Source organism: Stegostoma tigrinum, chromosome 2 (assembly GCF_030684315.1).
Source record: "Stegostoma tigrinum isolate sSteTig4 chromosome 2, sSteTig4.hap1, whole genome shotgun sequence".
NCBI lineage: Eukaryota > Metazoa > Chordata > Chondrichthyes > Orectolobiformes > Stegostomatidae > Stegostoma > Stegostoma tigrinum.
In genome coordinates this window covers 162,495,828-162,523,218 of record NC_081355.1, presented here as the reverse complement: position 1 = coordinate 162,523,218, position 27,391 = coordinate 162,495,828, and the positions used below count along the sequence as shown (strand labels likewise).

At 51.8% G+C, this 27,391-nt stretch overlaps 1 protein-coding gene across 19 annotated transcripts in view; it reads right to left on the bottom strand.

Moving 5' to 3' along the window:
* Positions 1-27,391, bottom strand: part of LOC125463118 (plectin-like) — a 392,251-nt gene that overhangs the window by 45,967 nt on the left and 318,893 nt on the right. For all 19 annotated transcript variants that reach the window (XM_059640946.1, XM_059640955.1, XM_059640962.1 and 16 more), the window contains 8 exons: positions 22,465-22,617; positions 17,786-17,940; positions 16,776-16,902; positions 15,281-15,464; positions 10,237-10,394; positions 9,746-9,924; positions 3,883-4,021; positions 1,359-1,715 (listed from right to left, as the gene is read on the bottom strand). In XM_059640946.1, coding sequence (XP_059496929.1) covers positions 1,359-1,715; positions 3,883-4,021; positions 9,746-9,924; positions 10,237-10,394; positions 15,281-15,464; positions 16,776-16,902; positions 17,786-17,940; positions 22,465-22,617 — 1,452 coding nt within the window. The remainder of the gene's footprint in view (positions 1-1,358; positions 1,716-3,882; positions 4,022-9,745; positions 9,925-10,236; positions 10,395-15,280; positions 15,465-16,775; positions 16,903-17,785; positions 17,941-22,464; positions 22,618-27,391) is intronic.

Genomic DNA, 27,391 nt, shown 5'->3' with positions numbered 1-27,391 from the left:
TCTGGGTGCAGACCAGAGTCCCCAACAGCTCGACATGCGACAAGCTCTTCATCCCCAGGTCGTGCTTCTAACCCTCCTGTGGACCCCCTCCAGCACTAGCATACCGTGCCTTTGATACAGAGTGCAAAACTGCTCACAGAATCCCAACTACTGCCGGACCAGAGCCTTATACAGCCCTGCTCTTGTATTCCAGCCCTTCTGAAATGAATGCCAATGTTCCATTTGCCTTCCTAACCGTCAACTGAACCAATATGTTAACCTTAACAGAATCCTGAACAAGGATTCCCAAGCCCCTTCGTGCTTCTGATTTCCAGAGCCTTTCTCCACTTAGAACACAGTCTCTGCCTTTATTCTTCCTATCAAAGTGTGTAACATCACACTTTCCCACATTGTGTACCACCATCCACTGTTTACCCACGCTCCCAACCCGCCCAAGTCCTTCTGCAGCCTCCCCAGCTCCTCAGTTCTCCCTGCCCCTCCACCAATCTTTGTGTTATCCTGCAAATTTAGCAAAACAGCCCTCAGCTCCTTCATATTGATTGTTCATATATAATGCGAGTAGCTGTGGTCCTCTCTCTCTCTCCCCAGGCCCCTCTTTCCCTCTCTCTTTGGGTCCCTCTCTTTCTCTCCCTGGGCCTTGCCTCTCTCCCTCTTTCTCTTTCTCTGCCTCCAAACCCCTCTCTGTCCCACAGGCCACTTCTCTCTCTTTCTCTCCACCATAGGCACTCCCCCTCCCCCTTCAGTCCCCACAGGCCACCTCCCTCTCTCTCTTCCCCAGGCCCCCATCTCTATCTCTTTGTCTCTCTCTCCCTCTCTCTCCGTCCCCTCTCTCCCCCTGGGCTCCTCTCCTGCTTTCCCCGGCATCCGCTCTCCCACACCGTGGCATTCCTACGGCCCCTCTCTCCCTCCATGGGCCTCTCTTTCTCCCCTGCACCCCAACAGGCCGCCTTCTCCCCATGTAAAGCCCATCTGCACCCCACTCCCTCGCCCGCACCCTGCAACACTCCCAACCCCCACCAGGCCTCCCTCTCCCCACATAAGGTCCCCCTCTCCTCCCCAGGCCCCCCCGTACCCAGAAACAGCCCCACCAGGCCCCCCTCTCCTCCCCACTTTCTTCAGGCCCCCCCACATCCTGCAACCGCCCCCATCCCGCCTCAGGCCCCCCTCTCCCCACGTAAGGACCCTCCCGCACTTCACTCCCTCACCCGCACCCTGCAAACCCCCCCACCCCGTCCCCCAGGCACCCCTCTCCCCACGGAAGGCCCCCCCTTTCCTCTGCACTTCCCTTAGGAACCCCCAGCACCCTGCAACCCCCCCACCCCCCCAGGCACCCCTCTCCCCTTGGTAGCTGCAGGTACCTGTTCCTGCTGCAGTTGCTGCTTCAAGCTGCTGCTGTCTCTGATTGGTGTAGCCTGGATCTTCTCCTGACGTTGTTTAGTGTCCCGAATCCACTGGATCAGCCAATCATAAGCACTGCGGTAGTAGGTGAGGTGTCGTCCCAGTTGGTCGAGTTCCCGGGATCGGGTATCGATCTGGCTCTGGATTCCCTGCCAGTGCTCGAGGAGTTGCTGCACACTCTCCCGGTATCGATCCAGGTCCACATCCCTCTCACTGTGACTGCGAATCATTCGCTCATTCACTGCTTTGGCTTTGCTCAGCTCACCCTCCAGGTTATTGAAGATTTGTTGGTTATTACTGACCTCTGCTCGCATTCCCTAAAGACCAGAAAGACACCAAATAACTGCAGTGTGACACAGAGAGAGAGAGACAGAGAGAGAGAGAGAGAGAGACAGACAGAGAGAGACACAGAGAGAGGGAGAGAGAGAGACAGAGAGAGAGAGACAGAGAGACAGTGGTAAACAGAGGGACGGACACACACACACACACACACACACACACACACACACAGTCTCTCTCTCAAACACACACACACACACACACACACAGAGGCTACTTGAGAGTCACTATAGTGGGGTGTGGAGAGATGAGGATGGTACACATTGTTAGAGCAGAGACTCACCTACAGAGTTCCTCCCACTCTCTCACACAGACACACACTCTCCCGCACACATGCACACACACACACACACGCGCGCGCGTGCGCACACACACACACACACACACTCTTGTGCGCACATGCACACACACAATCTCTCACTCCCACTCTCTCACACACAAACACTCTCTTGCACACATGCGCACGCACTCTCTTGCACGCGCACACACACACATACATACGCACACATACACAATCTCTCTCTCTCACACACACACACACACCCACACCCACACACACACACACACACTTAGATTTAGAATTCAGATTTGGAATTTAGAATAGTTTCAGAAATTGCTGCGGTACCAAACTCTGAGAAGAGTCTAACAGTCACAGTAACACCAATAACCTGTTCACTGCTCTCTGACTGAAGGAATTCCTTCTCAGCTCAGGCCCCTAACCTGAGGCTGTGACACAAGTTCTAGCCTCAGGTAACACCATATCTGAATCCCCACCCACTGGTGAATCCTATCATTTCAATAAGTGCTCATTCCTCTAAACTCCAGAGAATCCTGGCGCAGTCCCCTCACTCTGTCCTCAGAGTCAGTGTCATCCAACCAGGGCCTCAGTCTGGTGAATCTTCACTGCACTCCCAGGTCAAATTTTCCTTAGGCAGAGGAATCAGAGCCACACGCAATACTCCAGGTGTGGTCCCACCTACAACCAGGCTACAAAAAACATGCTAGATAATAAAATGTGAGGCTGGATGAACACAGCAGGCCCAGCAGCATCCCAGGAGCACAAAAGCTGACGTTTCGGGCCTAGACCCTTCATCAGGGTCTAGGCCTGAAACGTCAGCTTTTGTGCTCCTGAGATGCTGCTGGGCCTGCTGTGTTCATCCAGCCTCACACTTTGTTATCTTGGATTCTCCAGCATCTGCAGTTCCCATTATCTCTGATACAAAAAACATGCAGCATGTCATCCTTGCTGCTGTGTTTGAATCCCTTTGGAATGAAGGCAATCACAGCGTGAGCATTCAGAATGGTACAGGGAGCCCACAGAATAACGGCCAAGTCAGTTTGTCAGGAACCCACCAGCCAGGTTCAAGTTCAGCGACATTTCAGTTCAATTAACAAACTTACAATGATACACTTCTGTAATTGTGACCAAGTAATCACTGCCTTTTATTATAAAAACCCATCTCGTTCACTAATGTCCTTTCAGGAATAAAACTGCCCTCTGGGTAATTAGGGATGAGCAATAATTGCTGGCCCTGCCAGAAACACCCAGGTTCCAAGCAGTAATAAACAATAACTTACTGCATGTGCATACTCCCTTCCAGAGACAAAGGAGTAAGGACGTCCCCAGGTGCCTCTAAATGACAACACTTTCAAATCTCGCACTACTGTAGGAATATACCACATCTCCAGTCAAAGAACAAAGAAAAGTACAGCAAAGGAACAGGCCCTTCGACCCAGTAAGACTGTGCTGACACAAAACGAAAGACCTTCTGCCTCTCCTTCTATTCCCAGTCTATTCATATATCTGTCAAGATGCCTCTAACATGTAGCTATTATATCTGCCTCCATCACCTCCTCTGGCAGCGCATTCCAGGCCCTTGTCACCCTCTGTGTAAAACAAACATGCCTCACACATCTCCTTTAGACTCTCCCCATTTACGTTAAACCCAGTCGAGACACACTCTCCTCCAGGACACCTCCAGTAACACCACCCCACTCACACTCAGTCAGTGACAATCCCTGTCACACTCAGTTACAGACTATCCCACTCACACTCAGTCAGTGACAGTCACTGACAGTCCCGCTCACACTCCTTCCTCTCTCACTCACTCACACTGGTCTCTCTGGTGAGAGCTGTCTTCTCACCTTTAGCTGTTTTTTGTAGGACTCCAATGACTCTGAGTCAGCTGGGACACTATTCACCTCCCTTAACCGAGTCTCGTATTTCTTCACCAGATCTTCAGCTTCCTGTGTACTGCGAATGACCACCTCAATAGTCTTCAATCTGCAAACACAGGGAAGAAGTCAGTTAGGAGAGGGTTGTCTGTCTGCCAGCGCTGGTCTGTAATTCACAAAGTGGGCTCAAAACCCTCAGGCCGCCTCCAACTGTGCCCCAGTATCAATGTAAAAATATATCACAATTGTCCTCACATCTCTGGGTGGTAACAGGCTTCCTGAGCGTTGTTGGCACTGCACCCATCCAGGCAAGTGGGGACTATACCATCACACTCCTGCCTTGTGCCTTGTAGATGGGAGGCAGGCTGTGAGGAGTCAGGAGGTGAGATACGCGCCGCAGTATTCCCAGCTTCTGGCCTGCTTTTTTAAAAAATTTATTCATGGGATGTGGATGTTGCTGGCTGGGCAGCATTTATTGCCCATCCTGAATTGCCCAGAGGGCAGTTAATCATCAACCACATTGCTGTGGGTCTGGAGTCACATGTAGGCCAGACCAGGTAAAGGATAAACAAAGAAAACAAAGAACAAAGAAACCTATAGCACAGGAACAGGCCCTTCGGCCCTCCAAGCCTGCGCTGATCAAGATCCTCTGTCTAACCTGTCATCTATTTTCTAACGGTCTGTGTCCATTTGCTCCCTGCCCATCCATGTACCTGTCCAAATATATCTTAAAAGACGCTAACGTGTCTGCGTCTACCACCTCCGCTGGTAACGCGTTCCAGGCACCCACCACCCTCTGTGTAAAGAACTTCCCACGTGTATCTCCCTTAAACTTTCCTCCTCTCACTTTGAACTCATGGACTCTAGTAATTGAGTCCCCCACTCTGGGGAAAAGCTTCTTGCTATCCACCCTGTCTATACCCCTCATGATTTTGTCGACCTCAATCAGGTCTCCCCTCAATCTCCGTCTTTCTAATAATCCTAATCTATTCAACCTCTCTTCATAGCTAGCACCCTCCATACCAGGCAACATCCTGGTGAAGCTCCTCTGCACCCTCTCCAAAGCATCCACATCCTTTTGGTAATGTGACGACCAGAATTGTACACAGTACTCCAAATGTGGCCGAAACAAAGTCCTATACAACTGCAACATGACCTGCCAACTCTTGTACTCAATACCCCGCCCAATGAAGGAAAGCATGCCATATGCCTTCTTGACCACCCTATTGACCTGCGTTGTCACCTTCACGGAACAATGGACCTGAACACCCAGATCTCTATGTGCATCAGTTTTCCCCAGGACTTTTCCATTTACTGTATAGTTCGCTCTTGAATTTGATTGTCCAAAATGCATCACCTCGCATTTGCCCGGATTGAACTCCATCTGCTATTTATCTGCCCAACTCTCCAGTCTATCTATATTCTGCTGTAATCTCTGACAGTCCTCTTCACTATCAGCTACTCCACCAATCTTAGCGTCATCAGCAAACTTGCTGATCAGACCACCTACACCTTCCTCCAGATCATTTACATATATCACAAACAACAGTGGTCCCAGCACAGATCCCTGTGGAACACCACTGGTTACAGGTCTCCATTTTGAGAAACTCCCTTCTACTGCTACCCTCTATCTCCTGTTGCCCAGCCAGTTTTTTATCCATCTAGCTAGCACACCCTGGGCCCCATGTGACTTCACTGGCAGTTGGATGGCAGTTTCCTTCCCTAAACAGGTAGGTTTTCCAACTATTGGCAATGGATTCATGGTCATCATTAGACTCTTAATTCCAGATATTTATTGAATTCAAATTCTACCATCTGCTGTGGCGGGATTTGAACCTGGGTTCCCAGAACATGAATGGTGTCTCTGGATTAACAGTCCAGCGATAATACGACTAGGCTATCGCCTCCCTTTTGGAGCCAGACATCATCTTCTGTGCCATCAAGCCAGTTAAAATAAACAATGTGGGACAATTAGAAATGAAGCTACTGGAGCACCAAAGGACACAAGATGGGTCCAATCAGTATTACAGTACAAACAGGGAACGGAAGTGGGGTAGCCATGTTAGTAAAGGAGTTTCCAATGTAATAGCTAAGAAGGATATTGGCTCAGAAAATCATTATATGGAATATCTGTAGGCGGAATTGGGAAACACCCAGAGGGTGAAAGTGCTGTTGGGGTTTGCTTTCAGTCCCCAAACAGTAGCGGAGATGTAAGGGAAGTTATTAAATGGGAGATTAGAGAGGTATGCAATTAGGGAATCATTGAAATGATGGGTAGAATGTGACATTCAGTTTGAGATTGAAAGTGATAATTTTGAACTAGTGAGGGTAGAGCTGGCTGGAGTGGACTGGGAAAGGAGTTTAGCAGCAAAGGGATAAGCTTTCCATGGATAACCTAGGGAAAGTGAGGATTGTATCAAAATGTCAGAAAAACACATGACATGCAGCAGAGAGCAGTAGTAAGCTAGAGGATTGGGAAAGTTTTAAAAAGCAACAACATACAATCAAAAAATGAGGAAGAAGAAGATAAATTTTAAGGGATTAATTTATAACTAATATCAAGATGGACAGCAAGAGCTTCTTTAAATATACAAATAAGAAGAGCGAAGCCAAAGTGAACACAGGCCCGTTAGAGAATGAGGCTTGGGCAGTAATGATGAGGAGCCAGGAAATGGCAATGGAACTGAATAAATACCTTGCATCAGTCTTCACAGTAGAATATACTAATACCATTTTTAAATCACTAAGTTATCAAGAGGCTTGAAAGTGGAGGGGACATAAATATAATAACTATCACTAGAGAAAAAATGCAACAAAAACTAATGGGTGTAAAGACTGATACATCCCCTGATCTGTTGCATCCTCAGGTATTAAACAAAGTAGCTGCAGAGATTATGGATGCTGTGGTAGGAATCTTCCAGGAATCCTTGGATTCTGGAAATGTTCCAGGGGATTGGAAAACTGCCTCTCTTTAAAAAGTGAAGACGACAAAAAATCAGGAAACTCTAGGCTGGTTAGCTATCATGTCTGTTATTGGGAAAATGTTCAAGCCTGTTATAAAGAATGCAATGGCAGATCATTTAGAAATAAATAATATGATTATGCAGAGTCAGCATGGCTTCATGAAGATCCGAGAATTCAGTGCCTGAAAGCTTTATGGGAATTTTTTGAGGAGGTAACAACCAAGATAAATAAAGGGGAATGGCAGATGTAACATATCTGGATTTTCAAAAGGTGTTTGATAAGCGCACATCAGCCTCTCAAAAATAACCCACAGTGTTGGGGGCAGTACATTAGCACGGAGAGGACTGGCTAGCTAATGGTTCACCAAGTGTGGGGATAAAGGGGCATTTTCAGGATAGAGTGCCACAGGGGCCACAATTATTTACAATTTACATTAATAACTTGGATGAGGAAGGTGAAGGTACTATAGCCAAGTCTATGGGTCAAATAGGTGGGAGCAAGAGTGGTTAGGAGAAAACAAAAGTCTACAGAGGGTTACATACAGTTAAGGTGAATGGGGAAAGTTTGGCAGAAGGCATATAATGTGAGAAAATATGATAATATGCACTTTGTTAGGAAGAATACAAGAATACGGGAGCTGAATATTATTTAAATGGAGAAAGAATGCAGAAAGCTGTAGCATGGTGGGGGGGGGGGGGGTGTGGGCTGTATCCATGGATCAAAAAAAAACCAAACATCCAAGTTTAACGGGAATACAAAAACTACATGGAAAGTTGGTCTTTATTTCAAAGGGGCTGGAAACTGAAAGTAGCAAGATTTGGCTGAAACTATAAAAGGTATTGTTCAGACCACAGCTGGAATACTGTGAACAGCCTTATCCAAGGAGAAACTGACAAGGTTTGGAGACAGTCCAGAGGAGGATCATTTGGGTATAGAGGGACTGTCTTATGAGGAGAGATTGAGTAGGGCTGGGACTGTACTCACTGGGGTTTGGAAGAATGAGAGATTAGTCAAAGAAAATTCTGGGGAGGCTTGACAGGGTCGATGTGGAAAGATAATAAAATGTGAGGCTGGATGAACACAGCAGGCCAAGCAGCATCTCAGGAGCACAAAAGCTGACGTTTCGGGCCTAGACCCTTCATCAGAGAGGGGGATGGGGAGAGGGAACTGGAATAAATAGGGAGAGAGGGGGAGGCGGACCGAAGATGGAGAGTAAAGAGGATAGGTGGAGAGAGTGTAGGTGGGGAGGTAGGGAGGGGATAGGTCAGTCCAGGGAAGATGGACAGGTCAAGGAGGTGGGATGAGGTTAGTAGGTAGCTGGGGGTGCGGCTTGGGGTGGGAGGAAGGGATGGGTGAGAGGAAGAACCGGTTAGGGAGGCAGAGACAGGTTGGACTGGTTTTGGGATGCAGTGGGTGGGGGGGAAGAGCTGGGCTGGTTGTGTGGTGCAGTGGGGGGAGGGGACGAACTGGGCTGGTTTAGGGATGCAGTAGGGGAAGGGGAGATTTTGAAACTGGTGAAATCCACATTGATACCATATGGCTGCAGGGTTCCCAGGTGGAATATGAGTTGCTGTTCCTGCAACCTTCGGGTGGCATCATTGTGGCACTGCAGGAGGCCCATGATGGACATGTCATCTAGAGAACGGGAGGGGGAGTGGAAATGGTTTGTGACTGGGAGGTGCAGTTGTTTATTGCGAACTGAGCGGAGGTGTTCTGCAAAGCGGTCTCCAAGCCTCCGCTTGGTTTCCCCAATGTAGAGGAAGCCGCACCGGGTACAGTGGATGCAGTATACCACATTGGCAGATGTGCAAGTGAACAGCTGCACCTCCCAGTCGCAAACCATTTCCACTCCCCCTCCCGTTCTCTAGATGACATGTCCATCATGGGCCTCCTGCAGTGCCACAATGATGCCACCCGAAGGTTGCAGGAACAGCAACTCATATTCCACCTGGGAACCCTGCAGCCTAATGCTATCAATGTGGACTTCACCAGTTTCAAAATCTCCCCTTCCCCTACTGCATCCCTAAACCAGCCCAGTTTGTCCCCTCCCCCCACTGCACCACACAACCAGCCCAGCTCTTCCCCCCCACCCACTGCATCCCAAAACCAGTCCAACCTGTCTCTGCCTCCCTAACCGGTTCTTCCTCTCACCCATCCCTTCCTCCCACCCCAAGCCGCACCCCCAGCTACCTGCTAACCTCATCCCACCTCCTTGACCTGTCCGTCTTCCCTGGACTGACCTATCCCCTCCCTACCTCCCCACCTACACTCTCTCCACCTATCTTCTTTACTCTCCATCTTCGGTCCGCCTCCCCCTCTCTCCCTATTTATTCCAGTTCCCTCTCCCCATCCCCCTCTCTGATGAAGGGTCTAGGCCCGAAACGTCAGATTTTGTGCTCCTGAGATGCTGCTTGGCCTGCTGTGTTCACCCAGCCTCACATTTTATTATCTTGGAATTCTCCAGCATCTGCAGTTCCCATTATCTCGATGTGGAAAGATTGCTTTTTTCTTATGGGAGAGTCTAGGACCAGATGGAATTAATCTCAGCGTAACAGGTCTCCCATTGAAGGCAGAGATGATGAATTTCTTCTCTAAGAAGGGAGTAAATCTGTAGAATTATTTGCCACAGAGTGCTGTTGAGACTGGGTCATTAGATATATTCAAGGTTGACAAAGACAGAGTTTTAATCAGTTGAAAGCAATCAAGGGTAATGGGGAAAAAGCAGGAACATGGAGTTGAGGGTTATCCGGTCAGCAATGATCCCATTGAATGGTGGAGCAGGCTTAGTGGGCTGAATGACCTGGTTTAGCTCCAACATTGCATGGCCTTTTTTCTGGCTTTGCTCAAGGCCCCAGGAGGTGAGACTCACTTCTCCAGGTAGATAGCAGAGAGGCTGTAGACTCGATCCATCTTCTGGGTGGTCAGGTCAAGTTCAGAGCGCAGTGTGGGTGCACTGCTCAACTGCTCTGGCATGGCAAGTACTTGCTCTGTCTTTTCTGTCACTGTATTCAGATTCTTCTGAATCCCTTCCAGCTCCAAGTGGATTTTCTGCCAGACAAAGGATGAAACAAAAACATTAGCCAGCTTCTGTCACTGACAGAAAAAAGTGTGATGGCCAGAATATCTTCCTCCATCTCTTTCCATCCATTCATCCCTTCCTCTCCTTCTATCCGTCACTCTCTCCATCCCCTCTCTCATTATCTATCACCTGTTTCCCTCGCTCATCTATTTCCTCTCAATCCCCCTCACTTTGTTTCACAACAATGAGATCCAAGTCTTTGACCAGCCAGAAGGCTCTGCATTAGTTTGGCCTCCTTACCCCTGTTTCAGTCTGAGGTTGGCCAGTGGTGCTATACCTACCTGCTGTTCGTTGAGACGCTGCTTACACTCTCCAAGCGGGTCCTTGTCCAGTGGCTCACGGATCTTACGGATTGTTCTCTTCTCACAGGACTCGAGCTGAAGCCGGATGTCCTTCAGTTGTGTCACATACTGTTTACAGCTCACCTCATCCTGTTCACCTGCACCAGTGTGTGTGGGGGGGGGGACACAGAGCGGGACAGAATGAGCAGGGGAGAGAGGTGGGGACGATGGGACAGAGAGAGGGGATGGGGAAGCGAGAGAAAGTGGGGAGAGAAGGAGAGAAGGGGAGGGAGAGAAGGTGAGACGGAGGGTCAAGGAGTGAGGGGTCAGAGAGGGGGAGCAGGAGGGAGGAAGAGAGACAGGCAGGGAGTGAGTCAGTGTGAGGGGGCAAAGAGTGGGAAAGAGAGACAGGGAGGGAGGGGCAGGGAGTGAGAGAGGGTTAAGAAAGAGAGAGGGAGAAAGGAGCAGGTTAAAACCTGATTCTTCCTGAAATATCTTTACTGTAACCTCCAAACATTCCCAAGGCCTCTGTGCATTTAAATCACTTGGGATGGGGTAATATCTTGGCATTATATGAGAATGAAAACAAAGTTTCTGGAAAAGCTCAGCAGGTCTGGCAGCATGTGTGAAGGAAAAAACAGAGTTAACGTTTCAGGCCCAGTGACCCTTCCTCAGAACGGAGTTCTCCCAGACCTGCTGAGCCTCTCCAGCAATTTTGTCTTTGTTCTTGATTTACAGCATCCGCAGTACTTCCGGTTTTTATTATTATATAAGAATTGTTGGGCTGACAGGGAACAGAGAATGGGAACTATTAGTTCTTTTTCCAGGTGGTGGTGAGTAACTGGATGGATTCTGTGAGGATCAGGGCTTGTATAGAATTACCTGCAGGAGGAGACTGCGTGAAACATTTCCAGGTTTACTATGTCTCAGGGCAGGGCAGGGCTGTGATCTGTGAGGAGGAGACAAGAAGGGCTGGAAGGTGAATGAGACAAGCTGTGTGTGTGTGAGGGCGTGTGATTGAGTGAGTGAGTGTGTGTGAGTGAGTGAGAGTGTGAGAGTGTGAGAGTGAGTGAGTGGGTGTGAGTGGGTGTGAGTGGGTGAGTGAGTGAGGGTGTGAGAGCATGAGTGAGTGAGAGTGCGTGAGTGAGTGAGTGTGAGTGTGTGAGTGAGTGAGAGTGTGCGTGTGTGTGTGTGAGACATGAGAAGTTGTTGGTGGATAGGATCAGGGTAAACCTGAAGGCTCTCTATAGGTATTTAAGGAATAAAAGAATGATGAGAGTAAGATTAGGCCCAATCAAGGATAGTAGTGGGAAGTTGTGTGTGAGTCAGATGAGATAGGGGAAGTGCTAAATGAATATTTTTCAACAGTATTCACTCTAGAAAACGACAATGTTGTTGAGGAGAATACTGAGATACAGGCTACTAGACTAGGTGGGATTGAGGTTCACACGGAAGAGGTATTAGAAATCCTACAGAGGGTGAAGATAGATAAGTCCCCTGGGCCGGATGGGATTTATCCTAGGATCCTCTGGGAAGTCAGGGAGGAGATTGCCGAGCCTCTGGCATTGATCTTTAACTCGTCATTGTCTACAGGAATAGTGCCAGATGACTGGAGGATAGCAAATGTGGTTCCCCTGTTCAAGAAGGGGAGTAGAGACAACCCTGGTAATTATAGACCAGTGAGCCTTACCTCAGTTGTTAGTAAAGTGTTAGAAAAGGTTATAAGGGATAGGATTTATAATCATCTAGAAAAGAATAAATTGATTAGGGATAGTCGGCACGGTTTTGTGAAGGGAAGGTCGTGCCTCACAAACCTTATTGAATTCTTTGAGAAGGTGGCCAAACAGGTCGATGAGAGTAAACCGGTTGACGTGGTGTATATGGATTTCAGCAAGGCGCTCGATAAGGTTCCCCACAATAGGCTATTGTACAAATTGCGGAGGAATGGAATTGTGGGAGATATAGCAGTTTGGATCGGAAATGGGCTTGCTGAAAGAAAAGAGGGTGGTAGTTGATGGGAAATGTTCATCCTGGAGACCAGTTACTCGTGGTGTACCACAAGGGTCGGTGTTGAGTCCACTGTTGTTTGTCATTTTTATAAATGACCTGGATGAGGGCGTAGAAGGATGGGTTAGTAAATTTGCAGACGGCACTAAGGTCGGTGGAGTTGTGGATAGTGACGAAGGATGCTGTAGGTCGCAGAGAGCCATAGATAAGCTGCAGAGCTGGGCTGAGAGGTGGAAAATGGAGTTTAATGCAGACAAGTGTGAGGTGATGCACTTTGGAAGGAGTAACCGGAAGGCAAAGTTCTGGGCTAATGGTAAGATTCTTGGTAGTGTAGATGAGCAGAGAGATCTCGGTGTCCATGTACACAGATCCTTGAAAGTTGCCACCCAGGTTGACAGGGCTGTTAAGAAGGCATATAGTGTTTTAGCTTTTATTAATAGAGGAATTGAGTTCCGGAACCAAGAGGTTACGGTGAAGCTGTACAAAACTCTGGTGCGGCCGCACTTGGAGTATTGTGTACAGTTCTGGTCACCGCATTATAAGAAGGATGTGGAAGCTTTGGAAAGGGTGCAGCGGAGATTTACTAGGATGTTGCCTGGTATGGAGGGAAGGTCTTACGAGGAAAGGCTGAGGGACTTGAGGCTGTTTTCGTTAGAGAGAAGAAGGTTGAGAGGTGACTTAATTGAAACACATAAAATAATCAGAGGGTTAGGTAGGGTGGATAGGGAGAGCCTTTTTCCTAGGATGGTGACGGCGAGCACAAGGGAGCATAGCTTTAAATTGAGGGGTGAAAGATTAAGGACAGATGTCAGAGGTAGTTTCTTTACTCAGAGAGTAGTAAGGGAATGGAACGCTTTGCCTGCAACGGTAGTAGATTCGCCAACTTTAAGTCGTCATTGGATAAGCATATGGACGTACATGGAATAGTGTCGGTTAGATGGGCTTGAGATCGGTATGACAGGTCGGCACAACATCGAGGGCCGAAGGGCACGTACTGTGCTGTAATGTTCTATGTTCTATGTGTGAGTGAGTGTGTGTGAGTGAGTGAGAGTGTATGTGTGAGTGAGTCAGTGTGTGTGTGTCAGAGTGAGAGAGTGTGTGAGTGTGAGTGAGTGTATGAGTGTCAGTGAGTGAGTGCGTGTGAGTATGTGAGTGTGAGTGAGACTGAGTGAGTGACTGAGTGAGTGTGTGTAGGAGAGTGAGGGGGAGTGAGTGTGTGTGTGAGTGAGTGTGAGTGTGTATGTGTGTGTGAGAGAGAGTGTGAGTGAGAGAGTGTGTGAGTGTGGGAGTGTGAGTGAGACTGAGTGAGTGACTGAGTGAGTGTGTGTATGTGAGTGAGTGAGTGAGGGGGAGTGAGTGAGAGTGTGAGTGAGTGAGAGTGTGTAAGTGAGTGAGAGAGTGAAGGTGAGTGTGAGAGTTTGTGAGCGTGAGTGTGTGTGCGAATGAGTGAGTGTATGTGACTGTGTGAGTAAGTGAGGGTGAGTGAGTGTGTGAGACTGAGTCAGTGAGTGAGTGTGTGCGAGTGAGTGAGTGAGTGAGTGTATGTGACTGTGCGAGTTAGTGAGGGTGAATGAGTCAGTGTGAGTGAGACTGTGTGAGTGAGTGAGACTGTGTGAGTGAGTGAGTGGGAGTGAGTGAGTGAGTGGGAGTGAGTGAGTGCGTGTGTGCGAGTGAGTGATGAAGGGTCTAGGCCCGAAACATCAGCTTTTGTGCTCCTGAGATGCTGCTTGGCCTGCTGTGTTCATCCAGCTTCACACTTTGTTATCTTGGATTCTCCAGCATCTGCAGTTCCCATTATCTTCCCAGAACATTACCTGGGTCTCACGAATAATAGTCCAGTGATAACACCACTAGGCCACTGCCACTCCCATTTGAGCTGAGAAGTACAGCTGTCTTATTGCAGTTACACAGAGCCTTGGTAAAACTGCACTTGAGGACAGTGTGCTGTTCAGGTCTCTCTATCTAAGAGAGGATATACTTGTTGTCAAAGGAGTGCGACAGAGGTCCACTCAGCTGATAACCGGGAATTGCAGGACTGAGGTAACAAAGTGTGAAGCTGGATGAACACAGCAGGCCAAGCAGCATCTCAGGAGACTGTCCTGGTTCGATCGGACTGTATTCACTGGAGTTTAAAATGAATGAGAGGGGATCTGATCAAAATGTATGAAATTCTAACAGGGCTAGACAGACTAGATGTAGGGAGAGTATTTCCACTCAGAGTACAGGCTGTAGAACCAGGGAGACAGGTTCATGATATGGGGTAGAACATTTAGGACTGAGTTGAGGAAACATTTCTTCACTTTGAGAGGAATGAACCTGCAAAATCCTCTAAAACAGAAGGCTTTTAAGCCCTGTCTGAATATATTCAAGGAATATATTGGCCCTGCCTGCCAGTGTAGTTAGCTCAGCCATATTAGGGGCATTTAAACAGTCCTTGGATAAGCATATGGATAATGATGGGATAGTGTAGGGGGAGGGGCTTAGATTAGTTCACAGGTCGGCGCAACATCGAGGGCCGAAGGGCCTGTTCTGCGCTGTATTATTCTATGTTCAATGTTCTAAGTGATAAATATTTAGATTTTGAAGGCATCAAGGGCTTTGGAGAGTAAGTAGGAATATAGAACTGAGATAAAGGATCAGCCATGATCTTATTGAATGGTACAGCAGGCTCAAAGGGCTGAACGGCCTCTGTCTGCTCCTAGTCTCTGTGGCCATCAAGCACAGAGCCACAGGTTGATCTTTGCTCATTCACAGTGTTGAGAAGCCTGGATTTACAGCTAAGCACTGAGACCTGGCTTAGTTGGGATCTCACTATTTAGGAGGCTGACGTGAAGCTGGGCTGTTTGCCCTGACCCTCAGGGTTGTGGGTGGGGAGAGGAACAGATTTATGGTCTCTCAGGGAAGCGAAGATAGAGGGAGTGGGTGGGAAAGTGGAGTTAAAACACAATGTCAGTCATCATTGCACTGGGTAGCAGGGCAGGCCTGAGGGGCCGACTGGTCTCTGTATGCTCTTGTTTCTCATTTCCCGTGGGTGTACCTCTCTCTAGGCTCTGCAGTAGTTTCTCGTAGTGCTGAGTTGTCAGTTTGTATTCCCTCTCCAACTGAATTCGGTCATCTGCTCCAAACATTTGTGAATCTTGACTTTGCCTCATGAACTCCTGATAGTGCTGCTCCAGGTTTGAGAGAATCTGTTTATAATCTTCAGGGTTCAAACTCCGGAACTGAAAAACAATGGAGCGTGTGAGGGATCGAGGGACACGCACAGACAAGAAGCAGTGAGGGCTCAAGGAGTGAGGGATTGAGGGGTGTGGGGGATTGAGGGGTGTGGGGGCGGGGGTTTGAGGGGTGTTGGGGTGGAAGATGGAGGGGAGTGGGGGTGGGGATTGAGGGATGTGGGTTTGGGGGATTGAGGGGTGTGGGGGCGGGGGTTTGAGGGGAGTGGGGGTGGGAGATTGAGGTGGATGGGAGTGAGGAGGGAGGGACTGAAAGCTATGAAGGATTGTGGTGAGAGACTAAGTTTGAGGGATGTGGGGGCGGGGGTTTGAGGGGTGTTGGGGGCGGGGGATTGAGGGGATTGGGGGTGGGAGATTGAGGTGGATGGGAGTGAGGAGGGAGGGACTGAAAGCTATGAAGGATTGTGGTGAGAGACTGAGTGTGAGGGATTGAGGGATGTGGGGGTGGGAGATTGAGGGGTGTTGGGGTGGGGGATTGAGGGGTGTTGGGGTGGGGGACTGAGGGGTGTGGGTCCAGGGGACTGAGGGGTGTGTGTCTGGGGGACTGAGGGGTGTAGGAGTGAGAGATTGAGGGGTGTGGAGTTGAGGGATAGATGGGTGTGGGGGTGAGGGATAGAGGGGTTGGGGTTGAGGGATAGAGGGGTGTGGGAGTGAGAGATGGAGGGGTGTGCGAGTGAGTGATTAAGGGGTGTGGGTTTGAGGGATAGATGGGTGTAGGGGTGAGGGTTAGATGGGTGTAGGGGTGAGGGATGGATGGGTGTAGGGGTGAGGGATAAATGGGTGTGGGGTTGAGGGATAGATGGGTGTGGGGTTGAGGGATAGATGGTTGTGGGGGTGAGGGATAGATGGTTGTGGGGGTGAGGGATGGATGGGTTTGGGGTGAGGGGTAGAGGGGTGTAAGGGTGAGGGATAGAGGGGTGTGGGGTTGAGGGATAGAGGGGCGTGGGGTTGAGGGATAGAGGGGCGTGGGGTTGAGGGATAGAGGGGCATGGGGGTGAGGGATAGAGGGGCGTAGGGGTGAGGGATAGATGGGTGTCGGGTTGAGGGGTAGAGGGGTGAGGGACAGATGGGTGTGGGGTTGAGGGATAGAGGGGTGTGGGGGTGTAGAATAGAGGGGTGTGGGGGTGAAGCATTGAGGGGTGTGGGGGTGATGGATTGAGAGAGTGTGGAATGCAGAAGGGTGGCGGTCAAAGGTCATGGGCCAAGGGTCAAGTGGCGAGGCTTGCAGAGTGCGGGTCACAGGCTGAGGGTCATGGTTTGAAGGGTTGCTCCCTCGTCAAGGGGTAGGGGTTAACTCACCGTGAGCAGGGTCCAGGAGCGAACATGCTGCATGTCACGGTGGAGATATAGCCAGGGTAGTAGGCTCTGCATGTCAGTGTGAAGCTGATGCCACATGTTGACGATGGTCTGGTGACTGCTCTCAAGCCTGAGGAACACCAAGAGAGACAGGCTCAGTGTTATTCTACGCAATATCCAGAACGTTCCCTCAGGTCAAAACTCTTCCTTCAGAATATAACATCCTCACCCAGGGATTAGTCACGCAAAACCTCTCTAAACTGCGTCAAGTATAGTTATATCACTCCTTAAACATGGAGACTAAGGCTGTCCACAGTTTTTTGGACGTGTCCTCACTCTGCCCAGCTGCAGGAACACACCCTGACCTTCCTATTCTGTTCCCTCACAATAAACAACAACTGTCCAGTTGCTTTCTCATCACTTACTGTATCCACAAACTAACTTTCTGTGATTTATGGATGGGACGCTCAGATCCCTCTGCACCTCCTCATCCAGCAAGCTCTCTCCATTGCAGAATAACGCTGATTTGTTTCCCTTCCCATCAAAGTCAGAAAATTCACTTTATTTTGTACAATCCACCTCCTGCTGACACATGGACAAGGCAAGTGAGTCCAAGAATGAGTGTGAACCTGCGTGTGTGCATGCCATTGAGAGTGTGGTGGTTGTTCTGATTGGGCCATGAGAGTTGGTGGTGGGGGGAGTTGGGCTCACTGTGTAACACGGGTCACTCCCCCTGGGCAGCCCCTCACCTCTGACCTGGCTCCCCGCCCACGATGGCATTGGTCTGTGCCCCTCGGCAGTGCCATGTGACTCCAGCTATGGTCACTCTCCCCAGAGAACTGATGGACCTTTGATTGGCTGGAACGCTATCCAATGCAGACAGTTAATTCTGACTCTCCAAAGAGCAGGGGCAGGGTCTCTCAGAACCTAAACAGGTACTCCTGGCTGGGGATTGGGACTGTCACCTGGCTTGCGCTAGTTATGCTGGTTAACAGGCAATGGGTAATAGTTACCTGCTGATGGCATCCAGAGCTTCCTTGTTGGAGGGTGGCACTGTGAAGCAGACAGATGGTACAAGTGCTTCATTGCCAGACGCACTCACCACTTTCCATTTTTTGGGTTGGCTGTTATTTAGCAGAATGTACTCATCTCCTTTATTCACTGTAATCTGAGAGAATAAAAAACACTCAACAAAATAGTAGCATCAGGATCAATGGGCAGCTACCCCACTCACAACATTTCCTTCTCTCTCTCTCAACAACTCTCTCTATCCACCTTCCTCACGCTCTCTCATCTCTCCATCTATCTGTCACTCTTCCTCTGAAGTCTCATCATCGCTCTCTATACCTTTCTCAGTCCGTCGCTCTCTCTCCATTTCTCCCTCTCAAAACATCTCTAGCTGTCACTAAAAATTTATCTCTCACTGTGGATCCCTCTCTATCTCTCCCTTTCCATTTGTCTCACTTTCTGTACCTTTCACTTGCAAAAATGTTCAATTCCTCTCTGGCCATGGGAGAGGTGCAAGAGGACTGGAGGACAGTCAATGTGGCTCCATTATTCAGGAAAGAAACAGGGGATAAGCCAGGGAACTACAGGCTGGTCAGTCTCACCGTGGTGGTGAGAAAGCCACTGGAATCAATTGTGAGGGAGGGGCTGAATTAATATGCACTGAGAGAGGCAGGGGTTAACCTAAAACAGTCAGCATGGTTTTGTTAAGGGAAGGTTGCGTCTGACTGACTTGACTGAATTTTTTTGAAGAGGTGACCAAGTGTCGAGATGAAGGCAACGTTTTTGATGTTTTCTGCTTGGATTTCAGCAAGGCTTCTGATCAGGACCCACATGGGAGACTCAAAGGTAAGAGCCTGTGGGAGGTAAGGAAATTTAGCAAATTGGTTTTACAATTGGCTGAGCAGCAGGAAGCAGGAGGTGATGGTTGAAGGGTGTTTCTGAGACTGGGAGTCTGTGTCTAGTCACTGGGGCAAGTGCTGGGTTTGTGTAAACGAGGTGAAACATTTTGGTAGATCAAATTCAAGAGTGAACTATACAGTAAATGGAAAAGTCCGAGGGAAAATTGATGTACAGAGAGATCTGGGTGTTCAGGTCCATTGTTCCCTGAAGGTGACAACGCAGGTCAATAGGGTGGTCAAGAAGACATACGGCATGCTTTCCTTCATTGGGCGGGGTATTGAGTACAAGAGTTGGCAGGTCATGTTGCAGTTGTATAGGACTTTGGTTCGGCCACATTTGGAGTACTGTGTACAGTTCTGGTCGCCACATTACCAAAAGGATGTGGATGCTTTGGAGAGGGCGCAGAGGCGGTTCACCAGGATGTTGCCTGGTATGGAGGGTGCTAGCTATGATGAGAGGTTGAGTAGATTGGGATTATTTTCATTAGAAAGATGGAGATTGAGGGGGGACCTGATTGAGGTCTACAAAATCATGAGGGCTATAGACAGGGTGGATAGCAAGAAGCTTTTTCCCAGAGTGGGGGACTCAATTACTAGGGCTCATGAGTTCAAAGTGTGAGGAGGAAAGTTTAAGGGAGATATGCGTGGAAAGTTCTTTACACAGAGGGTGGTGGGTGCCTCTAACGCGTTGCCAGCGGAGGTGGTAGACGCAGACACGTCAGCGTCTTTTAAGATATATTTGGACAGGTACATGGATGGGCAGGGAGCAAATGGACACAGACCGTTAGAAAATAGATGACAGGTTAGACAGAGGATCTTGATCAGCGCAGGCTTGGAGGGCCGAAGGGCCTGTTCCTGTGCTGTAGGTTTCTTTGCTCTTTGATTTAGACTGAATGTAGTGGGGTTGATTAATAAGTTCATTGGTGATAGATAAATGGATGGGGAGGTAAATAGTGAGGAGGGCAGTGTTAGATACATGAGCGTATGGATGGACTGGTCAGATGGGCTGGTCGGTAGCAATTGGGATTCAATCCGGATAAATGTGAGGTGATGATGTACGTGGGCAGGACAAATAAGGCAAGGGAACACATGATGAACAGCAGGACCCTGGGAAGCCCTGAGGGACCTTGATGTTCATACTATGTGCATTTCTGGTCCCCACACTACAGGAAGGATTTGGAAGCTTTGGGGAGAGTGCAAAAATCAGGATATTGTCAAGATTGGAGTGTATTAGATTGGACAAACTTGGATTGTTTTCACTAGACCATCAGACGCTGAGGGATGACCTGATCAAAATATGTAAAATTATGAGAGGCTTAGATTGGGTGCGTCGTCACAGTCTCTCCCTGGCTAGGAATGTCAAATATTAGGGGCATAGGTATAAAGTGAGACAGAGAAGACTTAAAAGAGATGTGGAAGATTGGTTTTAGACATGAACAAGCAGGGAATAGAGAGATACAGGCCATGTGCAGGCAGATGGGATTAGTTTAGAACAGCATCATGGTCAGCACAGACACAGCGAGCTGAAGGGCCTGTTTGTGCTCTACTGTTCTATGTTCTATTTTCTATGTCCTGCAGGACCTGAAGGTGTCAGGGTTAGGTGGATAAAGGGGTTATGAAGGCATATGGGATACTTGCCTTTATTAGTTGAGACATAGAGTTTAAGAATAGGGAGGAACTGTGTAAAATGTTAGTGAGACTACAGCCAGTGTGTGCATCTCTGGAACCCAGAACTGACTGGTGACTAGAAAGTTATGAAATGCTTAGAATCTTCTTGCCCAGAGTTGAAATGTCTAAAACTAAGGGGCATGCATTTTAGGGGAGAGGGGGCAAATTCAAAGGAGATGTGAGGTGCAAGTTGTTTGCCAGAGAGTGGCAGGAGCCTGGAACGCACTGTCAGGGCTGGTGTTGGAGGCAGATACAGTAGGGGCATTTAAGAGAGTTTTAGATAAGCACATGATAATGCAAGGAATGGAGGAATATGGACCAAGGGCAGGCGTCATGTTCAACATAATCGGCCGAAGGGCCTGTTCCTATGGGCTAAGAGCTGGAAAGTGGGATTCAAATAGTTAGAGGATTGTTTTTGACTAGCATGGGCCCAATGGAGTGAAGGGGCTATTTCTCTGTACAACTCTGAGACTCTGACTGTCTGACTCTCTCTGACACAATCCACAATCCGACCCCACCACCCAAGACATTTTTCCATCCCCTCCCCTGTCTGCTTTCCGGAGAGACCACTCTCTCCGTGACTCCCTTGTTCGCTCCACACTGCCCTCCAACCCCACCACACCCGGCACCTTCCCCTGCAACCGCAGGAAATGCTACACTTGTTCCCACACCTCCTCCCTCACCCCCATCCCAGGCCCCAAGATGACATTCCACATCAAGCAGAGGTTCACCTGCACATCTGCCAATGTGGTATACTGCATCCACTGTACCCGGTGCGGCTTCCTCTACATTGGGGAAACCAAGCGGAGGCTTGGGGACCGCTTTGCAGAACACCTCCGCTCAGTTCGCAACAAGCAACTGCACCTCCCAGTCGCAAACCATTTCCACTCCCCCTCCCATTCTCTTGATGACATGTCCATCATGGGCCTCCTGCACTGCCACAATGATGCCACCCGAAGGTTGCAGGAACAGCAACTCATATTCCGCCTGGGAACCCTGCAGCCATATGGTATCAATGTGGACTTCACCAGTTTCAAAATCTCCCCTACCCCTACTGCATCCCTAAACCAGCCCAGTTCGTCCCCTCCCCCCACTGCACCACACAACCAGCCCAGCTCTTCCCCCCACCCACTGCATCCCAAAACCAGTCCAACCTGTCTCTGCCTCCCTAACTGGTTCTTCCTCTCACCCATCCCTTCCTCCCACCCCAAGCCGCACCCCCCGCTACCTACTAACCTCATCCCACCTCCTTGACCTGTCCGTCTTCCCTGGACTGACCTATCCCCTCCCTACCTCCCCACCTACACTCTCTCCACCTATCTTCTTTACTCTCCATCTTCGGTCCGCCTCCCCCTCTCTCCCTATTTATTCCAGTTCCCTCCCCCCATCCCCCTCTCTGATGAAGGGTCTAGGCCCGAAACGTCAGCTTTTGTGCTCCTGAGATGCTGCTTGGCCTGCTGTGTTCATCCAGCCTCACATTTTATTATCTTGGAATCTCCAGCATCTGCAGTTCCCATTATCTCTGACTCTCTCTGACTGTCTGTCTGTCTCTCTCTCTCTCTCTGAGTCACACTTTCTCTGTCTCTCTTTCTCTCCCTCTCTCTCTGACTCTCACTCTCTCTATCTGTCTGTCTGTCTCTCTCTGACTCTCTTTCTCTCTGACTCTCTCTCTATCTGTCTGTTTGTCTCTCTCTCTGGCTCACACTCTTTCTGTCTGCCTGTCTCTCTCTCTGACTCTCTTTCTCTCTGACTCTCTCTCTATCTGTCTGTTTGTCTCTCTCTCTGACTCACACTCTTTCTGTCTGCCTGTCTCTCTCTCTCTCACACACACACTCTGACTGTCTCTCTCTGACTCTCTCTCTATCTGTCTGTCTCTCTGACTCTCTCTCTCTGACTCACACTCTGTCTGTGTGTCTGTCTCTCTCTCCCTCGCTCTATCTTTCTGTCTGTCTCTCTCTGACTCTCTTTCTTTCTGACTCTCTCTCTCTGACTCTATCTGTCTGTCCCTCTCTCTTTCTCTGACTCTCTCTCTATTTGTCCATCTCTCTCTCTCTCTCTCTTTCTCTCACTCTCTGTGACTCTCTGTCCTTCCCTCTTCTGACCCAGGTCTGTGTTACCTCCATCTGTTTGTAATCACACACGGCCTGCACCAGGAGATTGGCTTTCAGAGGGTGAGTTGGGATGCGAGGTTTGAGCTGTATGATGGTCTTCGCTCTCTTACTGAGGCCATTCAGGTGTGACTTGTAATCACAAAGCTGTTCTTTCTCCTCCTGTAACCACAAAACCAAGGCAATTAGTGTCCAAGGCCAGGGAAGGGAGGGAGATGTTGTGGGGGTGGGGGAGACTGTGGGAGGAGGGGAAGGAGTAGGGGAGGAGAGGGAAGGAGTAGGGGAGAGTTTGCATGAGGAGGGGATGGTGTTGGGGAGTGGTAGTGTGGAGGGGAGGGTGGTGGTGTGGGGTAAGGTCTGGGCGGAGGAGGATGGTATGTGGGGGTGGTGTGGGGGTTGGTGTGGGGCAAGGTGATAGTGTCATGGAGGTGAAGGGTGCGGTAATAGGGGGGTGGTGGGGGGAAGGGTGTGGGAGGAGGAGGATGGAGTGGGGGAGTGTGTGCGGGGGTGAAGGATGCTGCGTGGGAGGGTGTGGGGAAGGGGTGGGTGTGAGGGAAGGGGACGGTGTGGAGGTGAAGGGTGTGGGAGGAAGATGATGGTGTAGGGGAGGATGTGAAGGGGAGGGGCAGGGTGGAGGTTGTGGAGGATAGGGGAAGTGAAGGGTGTGAGGAAGGGAGAAGAAGGTGTGAAGAGTGAGGGGAGCGGGAGAGTGTGGGTAGGGGATGGGAATGATGTGGGGTTACGGTGTTGGGGAGCGGGAAAGGTGAGAGGGAGTGTGCGTGGTGATGGGGGTTGGTGTGGGGGAGTGTGCGGGGTGAAGGGGGTTGGTGTGAGGGAGTGTGCGTGGTGATGGGGGTTGGTGTGGGGGAGTGTGCGGGGTGAAGGGGGTTGGTGTGGGGGAGTGTGCAGGGTGAAGGGGGTTGGTGTGAGGGAGTGTGCAGGGTGAAGGGGGTTGGTGTGAGGGAGTGTGCGGGGTGAAGGGGGTTGGTGTGAGGGAGTGTGCAGGGTGAAGGGGGTTGGTGTGAGGGAGTGTGCGGGGTGAAGGGGGTTGGTGTGAGGGAGTGTGCGGGGTGAAGGGGGTTGGTGTGAGGGAGTGTGCAGGGTGAAGGGGGTTGGTGTGAGGGAGTGTGCGGGGTGAAGGGGGTTGGTGTGAGGGAGTGTGCAGGGTGAAGGGGGTTGGTGTGAGGGAGTGTGCGGGGTGAAGGGGGTTGGTGTGGGGGAGTGTGCGGGGTGAAGGGGGTTGGTGTGAGGGAGTGTGCAGGGTGAAGGGGGTTGGTGTGGGGGAGTGTGCAGGGTGAAGGGGGTTGGTGTGAGGGAGTGTGCGGGGTGAAGGGGGTTGGTGTGAGGGAGTGTGCAGGGTGAAGGGGGTTGGTGTGGGGGAGTGTGCGGGGTGAAGGGGGTTGGTGTGAGGGAGTGTGCAGGGTGAAGGGGGTTGGTGTGAGGGAGTGTGCGGGGTGAAGGGGGTTGGTGTGAGGGAGTGTGCGGGGTGAAGGGGGTTGGTGTGAGGGAGTGTGCGGGGTGATGGGGGTTGGTGTGGGGGAGTGTGCAGGGTGAAGGGGGTTGGTGTGGGGGAGTGTGCGGGGTGAAGGGGGTTGGTGTGGGGGAGTGTGCGGGGTGAAGGGGGTTGGTGTGAGGGAGTGTGCGGGGTGAAGGGGGTTGGTGTGAGGGAGTGTGCGGGGTGAAGGGGGTTGGTGTGGGGGAGTGTGCGGGGTGAAGGGGGTTGGTGTGGGGGAGTGTGCGGGGTGAAGGGGGTTGGTGTGAGGGAGTGTGCCGGGTGAAGGGGGTTGGTGTGAGGGAGTGTGCAGGGTGAAGGGGGTTGGTGTGAGGGAGTGTGCAGGGTGAAGGGGGTTGGTGTGAGGGAGTGTGCGGGGTGAAGGGGGTTGGTGTGAGGGAGTGTGCAGGGTGAAGGGGGTTGGTGTGAGGGAGTGTGCGGGGTGAAGGGGGTTGGTGTGAGGGAGTGTGCAGGGTGAAGGGGGTTGGTGTGAGGGAGTGTGCGGGGTGAAGGGGGTTGGTGTGGGGGAGTGTGCAGGGTGAAGGGGGTTGGTGTGGGGGAGTGTGCGGGGTGAAGGGGGTTGGTGTGAGGGAGTGTGCGGGGTGATGGGGGTTGGTGTGAGGGAGTGTGCGGGGTGAAGGGGGTTGGTGTGAGGGAGTGTGCAGGGTGAAGGGGGTTGGTGTGAGGGAGTGTGCAGGGTGAAGGGGGTTGGTGTGAGGGAGTGTGCGGGGTGAAGGGGGTTGGTGTGAGGGAGTGTGCAGGGTGAAGGGGGTTGGTGTGAGGGAGTGTGCGGGGTGAAGGGGGTTGGTGTGAGGGAGTGTGCGGGGTGAAGGGGGTTGGTGTGAGGGAGTGTGCAGGGTGAAGGGGGTTGGTGTGAGGGAGTGTGCGGGGTGAAGGGGGTTGGTGTGAGGGAGTGTGCAGGGTGAAGGGGGTTGGTGTGAGGGAGTGTGCGGGGTGAAGGGGGTTGGTGTGGGGGAGTGTGCGGGGTGAAGGGGGTTGGTGTGAGGGAGTGTGCAGGGTGAAGGGGGTTGGTGTGGGGGAGTGTGCAGGGTGAAGGGGGTTGGTGTGAGGGAGTGTGCGGGGTGAAGGGGGTTGGTGTGAGGGAGTGTGCAGGGTGAAGGGGGTTGGTGTGAGGGAGTGTGCAGGGTGAAGGGGGTTGGTGTGAGGGAGTGTGCGGGGTGAAGGGGGTTGGTGTGGGGGAGTGTGCGGGGTGAAGGGGGTTGGTGTGAGGGAGTGTGCAGGGTGAAGGGGGTTGGTGTGGGGGAGTGTGCAGGGTGAAGGGGGTTGGTGTGAGGGAGTGTGCGGGGTGAAGGGGGTTGGTGTGAGGGAGTGTGCAGGGTGAAGGGGGTTGGTGTGGGGGAGTGTGCGGGGTGAAGGGGGTTGGTGTGAGGGAGTGTGCAGGGTGAAGGGGGTTGGTGTGAGGGAGTGTGCGGGGTGAAGGGGGTTGGTGTGAGGGAGTGTGCGGGGTGAAGGGGGTTGGTGTGAGGGAGTGTGCGGGGTGATGGGGGTTGGTGTGGGGGAGTGTGCCGGGTGAAGGGGGTTGGTGTGGGGGAGTGTGCGGGGTGAAGGGGGTTGGTGTGGGGGAGTGTGCGGGGTGAAGGGGGTTGGTGTGAGGGAGTGTGCGGGGTGAAGGGGGTTGGTGTGAGGGAGTGTGCGGGGTGAAGGGGGTTGGTGTGGGGGAGTGTGCGGGGTGAAGGGGGTTGGTGTGGGGGAGTGTGCGGGGTGAAGGGGGTTGGTGTGAGGGAGTGTGCCGGGTGAAGGGGGTTGGTGTGAGGGAGTGTGCAGGGTGAAGGGGGTTGGTGTGAGGGAGTGTGCAGGGTGAAGGGGGTTGGTGTGAGGGAGTGTGCGGGGTGAAGGGGGTTGGTGTGAGGGAGTGTGCAGGGTGAAGGGGGTTGGTGTGAGGGAGTGTGCGGGGTGAAGGGGGTTGGTGTGAGGGAGTGTGCAGGGTGAAGGGGGTTGGTGTGAGGGAGTGTGCGGGGTGAAGGGGGTTGGTGTGGGGGAGTGTGCAGGGTGAAGGGGGTTGGTGTGGGGGAGTGTGCGGGGTGAAGGGGGTTGGTGTGAGGGAGTGTGCGGGGTGAAGGGGGTTGGTGTGGGGGAGTGTGCAGGGTGAAGGGGGTTGGTGTGGGGGAGTGTGCAGGGTGAAGGGGGTTGGTGTGGGGGAGTGTGCAGGGTGAAGGGGGTTGGTGTGGGGGAGTGTGCGGGGTGAAGGGGGTTGGTGTGAGGGAGTGTGCGGGGTGAAGGGGGTTGGTGTGAGGGAGTGTGCAGGGTGAAGGGGGTTGGTGTGAGGGAGTGTGCGGGGTGAAGGGGGTTGGTGTGAGGGAGTGTGCAGGGTGAAGGGGGTTGGTGTGGGGGAGTGTGAGGGGTGAAGGGGGTTGGTGTGAGGGAGTGTGAAGGGTGAAGGGGGTTGGTGTGAGGGAGTGTGCGGGGTGAAGGGGGTTGGTGTGGGGGAGTGTGCGGGGTGAAGGGGGTTGGTGTGAGGGAGTGTGAAGGGTGAAGGGGGTTGGTGTGAGGGAGTGTGCGGGGTGAAGGGGGTTGGTGTGGGGGAGTGTGCGGGGTGAAGGGGGTTGGTGTGAGGGAGTGTGCGGGGTGAAGGGGGTTGGTGTGAGGGAGTGTGCAGGGTGAAGGGGGTTGGTGTGAGGGAGTGTGAAGGGTGAAGGGGGTTGGTGTGGGGGAGTGTGCAGGGTGAAGGGGGTTGGTGTGGGGGAGTGTGCGGGGTGAAGGGGGTTGGTGTGGGGGAGTGTGCGGGGTGAAGGGGGTTGGTGTGGGGGAGTGTGCGGGGTGAAGGGGGTTGGTGTGAGGGAGTGTGCGGGGTGAAGGGGGTTGGTGTGAGGGAGTGTGCGGGGTGAAGGGGGTGGGTGTGAGGGAGTGTGCGGGGTGAAGGGGGTTGGTGTGGGGGAGTGTGCGGGGTGAAGGGGGTTGGTGTGGGGGAGTGTGCGGGGTGAAGGGGGTTGGTGTGAGGGAGTGTGCGGGGTGAAGGGGGTTGGTGTGGGGGAGTGTGCGGGGTGAAGGGGGTTGGTGTGAGGGAGTGTGAAGGGTGAAGGGGGTTGGTGTGAGGGAGTGTGCAGGGTGAAGGGGGTTGGTGTGAGGGAGTGTGAAGGGTGAAGGGGGTTGGTGTGAGGGAGTGTGCAGGGTGAAGGGGGTTGGTGTGGGGGAGTGTGCGGGGTGAAGGGGGTTGGTGTGGGGGAGTGTGCGGGGTGAAGGGGGTTGGTGTGAGGGAGTGTGCGGGGTGAAGGGGGTTGGTGTGAGGGAGTGTGCGGGGTGAAGGGGGTTGGTGTGAGGGAGTGTGCGGGGTGAAGGGGGTTGGTGTGGGGGAGTGTGCGGGGTGAAGGGGGTTGGTGTGAGGGAGTGTGCGGGGTGAAGGGGGTTGGTGTGGGGGAGTGTGCGGGGTGAAGGGGGTTGGTGTGAGGAGGATGAAGGGTGAAGGGGGTTGGTGTGAGGGAGTGT